Below are 10,076 nucleotides of genomic sequence, written 5' to 3'. Positions count from 1 at the left end.
AATTGGGATTCGTTTTCTAGCAGGGATGGCAGTCTTTCCGTGGCAAGCGCACTGGCTCCCACAGAACGCCCCATCATCTTGATGACCTCAGCACCCAGCTGACAAAGGTTCCTCACCAGTCCTCCTGGCCTTGTCACACGAGCCCGTTGGAGGGCGGGGCCTGGACACCCTGGCCTGAGCTTGGCCCATGGAGACTTGGTCTTTGCCAGCTTGAAGGCACCAAGTGAATGGAATGTCCCTAAAAGAGTAAATGCCCTGTGTGACGGCGCCCAGCCTCCTAGCCTCGGAGAGGGGTCCACCCGCAAGGCCTTCTGCTTAGCTCCTCTCCGGGTGGAAAGTGCTTTGAACACTCTAGAGACCATCACTGGGTTTGAATAGCCCCCGAGAAAGAATGCCTTGTGCACGGTTAGGATGTGTAAGTTACGTTAGATTGAATTTTACAGTAGAATTACTAGTGTTTTCTCCAAATGACAGTTATTGTTCCACTGTGCATGTCTCATGTGCTCGCTGTGGGCATTTAGAAGATCCAGGAAGGTGGAAGGGAGAGGACAGCCACATGGGCATGGAGGTAGACACGGTTACTATAGGACACCTCCACAGAGATGGGTACTGTTGCTATTGGACACCCAGCGTGGTTGTAATGGCCGCTGAGCTGTGGTTGACTTGTGATCACTGTCTGGTGGGCGTGTCCCCAGCCTCAGACGGCTTGGTTTTCACATGTTCCTTCCCACCCTTGGCTGTGTCACCGGAGTCGGAAGGACCAATCCGTTTCTCTCCCGCCAGACGACTGGTGGGACACGGGTCTGTGCGGAGTGCTGGCCCCAGAGCAGAGCGCACACACCTTTATTGCTTGAGTCGAGGGAGTGGCGACTGATGCTGGCACCACACTGAGCTTTTGCAGGCAGACGGCCTAAAAGCAGGGATAGAGTCCCACGGCCTGGGTGGGGCGTAACCAGCGGGCACGCGTGGTCTCACTGTGTGTGTGTCTGGTTGTGTCCAAATGCCCCCTTTCTGTAAGGGTGCAGGTATTGGCTCTGGGCCCACCCCATGGCCTTATCCTACTTGCTCACCTGCAAAGACCCTTCCCCAGTGAGTCCACGCGCAGGTGTGGGTTAGGGCCGCGGCCCCTGGGGGGCCCACGTTCCCCCGCAGCAGCAGGCTGCTCCCCGGTGTGTTGCTGCAGGTGTGGGGTGTGACGTGATGGACAGTGGCCAAGAGGCCTTTGCTGAAATATTCAAGTCATTTGGACAGCGTGACAGGCTGCGAGGCCGGCGGGACATTCCAGGCCCTCGGGCCCAGGCTGACTCTGTTAGAACGGATCTGTTGGAGATTTGGAGATCTGTTATGAGTCCATTCTCTTTTTAAAAGGATACAGTGACTACTGAGCTGTTAGGGGTGGTACAGACGGGCATTACTGCCTGACGTGTCCAAGAAGACAGACTACTCAGTGTCTCTGAGAGAAGGCGGGGCGCTGGGGCGGGTTAACGGGGCGCTGGGGTGGGGGCGCTGGGGTGGTAACGTGTTCTTGCCTGTGCCCGCAGCTAAGCTCTCGGAGGCGGAGGAGGAGCAGGAGGACCCGTACCTGAATGACCGCTGCCGAGGTGAGGCTGTCCCTCCGGGCGTGCGGCCGGCAATGATGCGGCGTCAGTGCTGTCTGCTTGGAGCTTGACCGCGGGTGGCGCTCAGGTTCGCCTGGAGCTGCCCGCTGGCTGGGAGTCCACTGGGTCACTGTCCTCTGCCCGGCTCCTTTACTTCCTCCCTCCTCGCTAGGGCCTGGAGAGGGAGAGGGAGAGGGAGAGGGTGGCCTGGAGAGGGAGCCCGGGGGAAGCTGCTGTTAGAACCCTCTGCCCACGGTGCCCGCCTGCCCCTGAGCCTCCTCCCAGGCTCTCAGTGCCCACACAGCTGCCCCGAGGCGGGAGCCCTCAGGGAGGGGTGTCACCTGGCCCCACTGAGCCATCGCTCATACCCGTTTGTCAGTCCCCAGGCCTTGCAGGTCTGTTTTCATGCTAAACGGCCATTTCTCTTTCCCGGACCATTAGGGCAGGTCTTGAGGGCAGGTCACTCCCTGGCTCACGCAGCAGCTGCCCTGTGGCTGGGGTGCTGGTTAGGGGGCCCGTTCATCGCCAAGTGGTGCGGTCGCTGTACAGGAGGGCAGGGCTCCAGGAAGCCTCGGATCTGCTGAGGATGGGGGGGGGGGTGGCATCGGAGGGTCTCCCCGGGGGAGGACAACTGCTATGGGTGAGAATAGGTTAGAGGGGAACGTCACATCGCCAGGGGATTGGGGTGTCGGGAGTGGAGACGGGTGGGGGGGCTCTGGCGCAGTGGGTGGCCCCCAGGTGCCGGGCAGTCAGACAGTACCGGGAGGATCTGTGCCTGGTAGAGGTTCGTCCTCATGAGACTTGCTCTGGGCCATCACGCTGGCGGAGGTGGTCAGGGCTCGGGGCTGGGCAGTGACAGTGGGACTGGGGCCAGGCTGGCCTCGGAGATGCGGGGACAGAAGGGGCCTCTCCAGGGCCCGCCTCCCTGTGTGGCCTGGGCCCTCGATATCCTTGCCGGGTGGCAGCGCCCCCTCTTGTCTGCCCTGCCCCTCCCAGCTCTGCTGCAGCAACGGAGCCCGCCCTGGAGGCACCGGGGCTGGGACCTGGAGCAGTGGCCCCGGGGGTGCCAGAGCCAGACCCTGGGGTCCCCCGTGGGAAGGCAGTGGCTGCAGCCTGCCTGCCTGTCAGTCACCCGAGGACAGAGCTGGGCGGGTCTGAGAGGCCTGCAGCTCACGTCTGTCTGGTTGCAGGCGGCGGGCCGTGTAAGCAGCAGTGCCGTGACACGGGCGAGGAGGTCGTCTGCTCGTGCTTTGTGGGCTACCAGCTGCTGGCCGACGGCGTCTCCTGTGAAGGTAACGTCGCCGAGCTCCGGGGACAGGACAGCAGGCCGCTGCCCCGGGGGCCTCTGCTTCTGCTGACATCCGGGCAGGTCCCACGCTGGACGACTCAGGGCCCGTCCCTGGGAACAGCCCCGGGCCGGCTTCCCAGCATCTGTGGTGTCTGTACCACGTGCCGGGCGAACGTGAACACCGTGCGGGGAACCGGGGTTGGGTGTGGGGTCTGATCGGGCCCTGAATCCGGGGTCTGCTGAGCGGCCTGGGCATCTCTCGCTGCCCCCGCAGCCCCTGTCAGGAGACGGGCCCGTCTTCGTGCCGAAGGGTCACGGACTCCGCCTGGCCTGGCTCCGTGCTCAGCAGGAGCAGTTGATCAGAAACTTACCAGGGGAGACACCCCGTGGCTTTGCTCCCGTGGTGGGTGCCCGGGTCTCCCACCCAGTGCCCAGCTCGAACGCGCAGGCGTGGGGACTGGATGGGAGCAGGGACCCACCCGCTCTGCCTTCTGGAACTTTCCTTGTGAGCAAGCGCTGTTCCTGCTGCTGACACCGCGTTGCCCGTCTCTCCTAGATGTGAACGAGTGCATCACGCGCACCCACAGCTGCCGGCTCGGCGAGTCCTGCATCAACACCGTGGGCTCGTTCCGCTGCCAGCGGGACAGCAGCTGCGGGACGGGCTATGAGCTCACGGAGGACAATGACTGCAAAGGTACGACCTGGTCCCAGGCGGAAGCCCTCCTCTCCGGGTGGATGTGGGGTGGGAACGGCGGCCCTGGGCTCCGGGTCTGGGCTCGGGGTGCTATGCACCGCGGGTGGGGTGGGGGTCACCTTCTTGACCCGGAGTTAATGAGCTAATGGCAGCCCCCCGGGTGGTTTGGGTTTCTGAAATCGCTCAGAGCGTGATCCTTTAAGACCAAGGCCAGGGCCGCACTTCAGCGCTCACATGTGCTTGCTGCCAAGTCGATGTAATATATCTCGCACAGCAGCTGCCTCCCATCTGACGCAGGCTCCCTTGAAGTTCAAAGCGCCTTCCACGGCATAAAAACATGACATTTCTGGCCGCCGGCCTCCCCGCGCCGAGCCAGCGATGCTCTTTGGCAGATAAGGCTTTGATGGGGATCTGTTGGAGCATAGTTCTGTGCTGAGGGGTTCCAGCCCTTCAGACAACAAACCGCTTGTGTAAAAACGTCGGTTGAATTATGAGGCCGGCTCAAAAGCCAGGCACGCCCTCCTGACGGCTGAGGGCTGTGGCCCGGCCGCCCACGCCACCCCTGCAGGCGCGCTGGGTGGCATGGAGCCTGGGAACCCAGGGGCTTGGCCGGCTGGAGTATACACTTCTGAGCATTTGACAGCCTTGAACTTCAAGGGAAGGGCAGCCAGCACTCAGATCCTGAGAATCACCATTGTTCATGTTTGTCATATTATGACAAGTCCGGGATGAATGAGTTTATAGAGACAGTGTTTATTGCCATGAAGATCATCGCTTTCCGATCTAAGCAAAACATGTGCGCAGCCTGAAATGAGAATCAAACGGCCACATGTTGCCAGGAGAACGGCCGGGTTATTTATTATGTAACAGAAAGCTGGTCTCCTGAGAGCCTTGGGGGGAAGCCAGCGTTTTTTTAAGCCGTTAGCCGTGCAAGCCCCGCTTGGCTCCCCGGGGCCCCTCTAGTCCGTGACCTCCCGATTGAAATGTTTGGGGTTGGAGCTGAGTAATGAGCATTTCTTAGAACCGTGCTTGTGATGTTAAAGTGTTGTGAGATGCTTCTGGCAGGACGTTTGCTAACCATTTCCTTTTTTTATGATGCACCAGATATTGACGAGTGTGAGAGTGGTATTCATAACTGCCTCCCCGATTTTATCTGTCAGAATACTCTGGGATCCTTCCGCTGCCGACCCAAGCTACAGTGCAAGAGTGGCTTTATACAAGATGCTCTAGGCAACTGTATTGGTAAGACTGCCGCCAGGCTGCCGGGCCACAGGCGGGGCGAGCCACGGCGCCGGGCCCCCTAGAATGTGGGGGCTCATGGTGGATAGAACAGAGGCCGGCCAGCTTTTTCTAGAAAGGGCCAAGTCGCAAACATGTCCGGTGTGGCGGGCCAGACCCTCTCTGCTGCCACTGTGGGAAAGCAGCCACACATCCGCCAACAAAGGGGCAGGGCTGTGCCCCAATAAAACTTTATTTGCAAAATCCATTGTCCGGCCGGGCTTGGCCCCAGGGCTTCATGGAAGCTTAGCAGCCGCTGGTGTGGGGCAAAGCACTGAGCTTTGGAGTCAGGTTTGCACTAAGGGACCGGAGGCAATCGCTTCCTTCCTTTGACCCTGAATCCCTTCCGGATCCCACGGGAGTAGTCATGTCTGGCTGTGGCTCGGGGCAGGGCTTCAGCAAGGTGACTGAAGGGTCTGGTCTGTAAGAAAACTTTAAAAAAATCACCTGGATTCGCAGTCAAATTCATAGACGCAGAGTGGAAGGCTGGTGGCTGGGGGTCTGGTGGGCGTGGGGAGTTGGGTTCTAGGGCCCGGTTTCAGTTGGAGAAAATCGAAATGGATGGATGGTGGTGGCGGCCGCACAACAGTGTTAGGTAGTGAGTGCCGCTCCCCTCTGCGCTTAAACGTGGAGAAAACGGTGAATTTCGTTACGTATGTTTCGCCACAAGAGAAAAGGCCTGTGTTGCTATCAGCGGAGACCTGGGGGCGTGCAAGGCGGGGATCCGTGTGAGCTTAGAGTGAGGAGGAGGCGAGGCGAGACAGGCCGAGCTGGAGAAGCTGCGGCGGGTGGAGGCCCGGGGGCGGGAGCAGCTGCTGGGTCACCTGCCCAGGTGAGCACCCGCCCGTCACTGTTGGCCTTTGGCCTCCGCAGTCGGACCCTTCTCCCCCGTCCGGGCTGCAGACGCCGCTGGTCACAGCCCACCTCCCGGCTGCCCCTTCCCCCTGTGCGAGGGCTGGAGTTCTGCCTCAGCTCCATCTCCCCTCTCTGATGAATCTGTGCTGATCTGTGTGGAAATGGTAGTTTGCATGGAGACCCCTTTTATTTAAGTGCCCCCCTTCTCTCCTCCCCTCTGCCCCCCACTAATATGTCAAGAGAAATAGAGCAGCGACCCCTTAGCACAGGGCCCCCCCGAACCCAGCCCCAGTCTTGTTCCTAAAGCTCCCCTTTCGTCCTGTGGGGGCCTCAGCTGCTGGGGTTGGCCCCAAGCCAGCCCAGCTGTGGTCGCTGAGGAGGCAGCAGCAGGGGGAGGGCCTGCCGGGACCTGCTGCTGCTCGAGGGGGCTCCGAGGAGGTGCACGGCTGCTGGGGATGGAAACCCTGACTCATGGCAAGAGCAGCCCGAGTCACACAAAGCAGGGCATTTTCAAGTCTCCGCTCAGCCCTGGCTTCCCGCTAGGGGTGCAGCGCTGTCCAGGGGGAGGCCCAAGGGCAGCGGGAGGGACAGTCCCTCAGATGGGGAGCCCGGGCGAGGGGGGGCACAGCCTCGCAGGGGCCCGGGACCCAGGATGTGGCCGAGGCCCGCCGCCAGCGCCTGCTATTCTCTGGGCGCAAAGGCCACCGCCAGCCCTAGGCCCAGGCACGTCCTGACCCCAAGGTTAGGACTCGTTTAAGATGATGGTTTTTATTTTGAAAGCCACATGCATTCTTATCGACCAAAAAGCTAACCCAGCCCCAGCGCAGGAAGGGGAGGCCCCATTCGCCGGGTCTGGTGTCTGCGTCCCCGCGGCTCTTTGTTTTTATAGAACGGGCCCCCTTCTGCCGCGGGCTTCCCGCATTAACAGTGTCCGGGCATCCTTTTGTGTCCGCGCCTTTCAGTCGTCTTTCAAAAATGACTGGAGTATCCTAAGAGTTCTTCACTAGGAGCAAGCGCAGCAGCGCCCACAGCTCGCTCACCCCCCGCCCACACAGGGCAGGGGGGTCTCCAATGGTCCCGGATCCCGGTGGAGGGGGTCGAGGGGGCAGTGAACGGTTCCAAGGTCATTGGGTTAAACAGAGTGGACAGGCCCTTTACAGCTGGTATCTGGGCTCCCGGGTGAGGGAGAGGTGGGGCAGGGCGTTCCCAAACTCCTCAGACCTTGTTCACGTATTTGGTCTTTGTTCGCTTCCCACTCACTCACTCACTCATGGTCGCCTGGTCCTCTGGCATGGAGCTTGCAGGCTGGGACCCCCTCTCTGGAGCACAGGGCGTCTCTAGGGGCACCCGGGTTCCATGGCACAGAGTTTGGGAACTGCAGGTCTTGCTGGGGAGCACAGGGCTTCGCAGGGAGGGAGCGCTGTCATTGCTAAACGTGCATTCATCCTTGACACGGGCAGAGGCCCACGTTTCTCTGTGAAGGACTAGATGGCCGCCATCAGCCTCCCGGCCGGCCGCAGGGGCTCTGGCAGCGCCTCCAGGGCAGATGCAGGGCAGTGCCCTGCTCTTCTCAGCAGGGTGGGAGGCTGAGACCCCGCCCCAGGCTCTGAGCGGCTCCAGCCTCGAGCGGGGAGCTTCCTGTTTATACAGCGCAGATTACAGCCCACCCTGCCTGCGAGGGCAGCTGGGTGCTGTGTGGCCGCGGCAGGGGACGTGCGGGTGGGCGAGCAGCCGGCTGATCTGTCTGAGGAGGGTGGGCTTGGCTGAGGGCTGAGCCCTTGTTTTGCCTTCAGCCTGGGATCCCTGGACGGTCCTCTCCCCCGGTAGGTGCTTTGTAAGTGTCTGCCTGACACTGACAGATGGGGGTCCTTTGAGAAGCCCCCAGCAGGACGCCCAGGCGGTGGGTCTGGCACCGATTTGAGTGGGAGGAGTGAGCGGATGTGTGTGCAGCGCTCCTTGTTTGTTTACTGGTGCATCTTGGCTGGTGCGGGTTCATCACAGGCGGACAGCCCGGGGCCCTGTGTGGGGGGCGTGTTCTATCAGCGAGGGAGTCAGCAGAGGCCCCCAGGGCCCAGGTGGGGGCGGGCAGGAAGTGTCTCCTTCAAGGTGGCACCAAGCTGGGCCGACGGGGAGATGGCTTCCTAGGCAGGGACCATGTGCATAAAGGCTCAGAGGTGGGAGCCGGGGGGCCAGGCCAGTCACCGGAGAGCACAGAGCCTCCCCGGGGCCAGGGTGCTGGCACCGAGGGGCTGGCCCCTGTTTTCCTTGGCCCGCGCCCGCTCAGGGAGGGTGCCCGGTATGCCCGTGGAGTGGGACACAGGTGGCACCCAGGTGGCCAGGCCCACTGGTGGGACTCAGAGGGGCCCTGACAGTGGAGGGGCAGGAAGACAGGCGGCAGCTTTGGACTCGGTGCTGAGGAAGGTGTAGGTGTCGGAGATTTAGGGGCGGGAAGACGGGCCAGGCAGGTGGTGTTTCAGGGGGTGTGTGCTGGAGAGATCTGGGGCAGGTGGAGGCCGCTGTGGGTTCAGGGCGGTCGTCGCACCTGTTTGTGGCTTTGCAAAGGGGCGGGGGTGGGGGTTCTTTGGTGCTCTGTGTCTAACCACGGCGTCTCTGTCTTTCCCCTGCAGATATCAATGAGTGTTTGAGTATCAGCCCCACATGCCCCGTCGGGCACACGTGCATCAACACGGAGGGCTCGTACACGTGCCAGAAGAACGTGCCCAACTGCGGCCGTGGCTACCATCTCAACGAGGAGGGCACCCGCTGTGTGGGTTGGTATTAAAAAGAAAGCCGATCGGAACGGACTCTCCTACGCCCAGCACAGCCGCGCTTCTCTGGAGGGGACAGTGCATCCCCTGGGGGCAGCCATTGCCCGTTCCTCCATCCCGTGCTGGTCTCCAGGCACAGGCCTGGTGGGCGCTGCCTGGACGCTGCAGTCGCATGCCAGCCGCCCCGCTCCAGCTCCGTCCCTCTCGCTCGGTCCAGTCCTGGGCTGAAAGCTCTCTGGCCCCTCCGTGCTCAGCCCCCAGTGTGACAGAGAGACACAGGTGCCCTGTTTATGCGCAGTCCTCCCGAGCGGCCCCGACCTCACAGGCCGTCTAATCCAGGTGCAGTGGGTCCTGCTGCTCCCCGAACAGGCCTCCCTCCCCTCTTGCATTGCTCCCTCTGCCCACCTGCCCTCCATGTCCTGGTTCCAGGGCCCAGACCCTGCGGGCCAACAGGGGCCTTCCTCCCCGTCACCCCCAGAGCACTCCCTCAGCGTCTCCTCGTCAGCGGGCACTGCCTGCCGTAACTAAGGTCATTGTGACCCGAGTCCCTGCGGGCAGGGGCAGCTCTCTCCCGGCCGGGCCCCGCACACAGTAGGTGCTTGGGAAATCGTGTGGAAGCATAAACAATGCTGCTTTGTCATGTGCCTTTCAGTTTGCTCCTTCCCTCTGACCATCCTGGGGGCACACACACACTCTTACACACACACACACACACACACACTCTCTCTCTCACACACTCTCTCACACATTCACACACACACACACTCAACACACACATGCACACACATACACTCACACTCACACATTTACACACTCGCGCGCACACACTCTCTCACACATCTACACACACGCACACTCACTCTCACACACACACACACACACACTGTCACGCACACTCTCACACTCACGCACACTCTCACACATACACACACATACACATACACACACTCACACAAACACACACACACACTCTCACATACACTCACACACATACACACACACTCACACACACACACACGCACTGAAGGTGTTCACTGTGTCTTTCTCTCTGCAAGACGTGGATGAGTGTGCGCCGCCCTCGGAGCCCTGCGGGCCGGGCCACCTCTGCATGAACTCCGCTGGAAGCTTCCGCTGCGAGTGCAAGGCCGGCTTCTATTTCGACGGCATCAGCAGGACATGTGTGGGTGCGTGGGGTCCCGGCCAGATGGCACCCAACAGAACCAGCCTGTGCTTCCCGCAGTGACCATGGCCTGCTCCTCAGAGCGGGACCCGGAGTCCGGAGACCCATCCGGTTCCAGCTCTAGCCCCCGACCCCCGGCCTGAGCCGGTCTCCCACCTGCACGCCAGGTGCTCCCCGTCACCTCAGACCTCCGGGTGTCTGTGAGGCTCCAGCCCCTGGAAAAATGCCCCAAACCTGAGTGATTTCCCAGAGATTCACTCTCCAACTGCAGGGCCGCAGGCCCCGAGCTGTGCGCGCAGCCAGGGCAGCGAGAACAGACGGCATGGCGCCGGCCTCCGGGAGCAGGGACAGACCCTGCTGGTTCACCTGCCCCACCCTTGGTCAGAGCCCCTGGACCCGCCCTCGGGGCTCTGGG

The 10,076-nt window shown here is 61.6% G+C and overlaps 1 protein-coding gene across 2 annotated transcripts in view; it reads left to right on the top strand.

Annotated features, from left to right (window-relative positions):
- The window catches only part of FBLN1 (fibulin 1), a 57,294-nt gene that overhangs the window by 8,438 nt on the left and 38,780 nt on the right, over positions 1-10,076 (top strand). For both annotated transcript variants that reach the window (XM_015570748.1, XM_015570749.1), the window contains exons 4-9: positions 1,542-1,601; positions 2,789-2,890; positions 3,443-3,580; positions 4,685-4,822; positions 8,341-8,484; positions 9,537-9,665. In XM_015570748.1, the coding sequence (XP_015426234.1) occupies positions 1,542-1,601; positions 2,789-2,890; positions 3,443-3,580; positions 4,685-4,822; positions 8,341-8,484; positions 9,537-9,665 (711 nt within the window). The remainder of the gene's footprint in view (positions 1-1,541; positions 1,602-2,788; positions 2,891-3,442; positions 3,581-4,684; positions 4,823-8,340; positions 8,485-9,536; positions 9,666-10,076) is intronic.

The sequence above is a fragment of the Myotis davidii genome, unplaced genomic scaffold (assembly GCF_000327345.1).
Source record: "Myotis davidii unplaced genomic scaffold, ASM32734v1 scaffold67, whole genome shotgun sequence".
Taxonomy (NCBI): domain Eukaryota; kingdom Metazoa; phylum Chordata; class Mammalia; order Chiroptera; family Vespertilionidae; genus Myotis; species Myotis davidii.
This window is presented reverse-complemented; position numbering and strand designations above follow the sequence as displayed.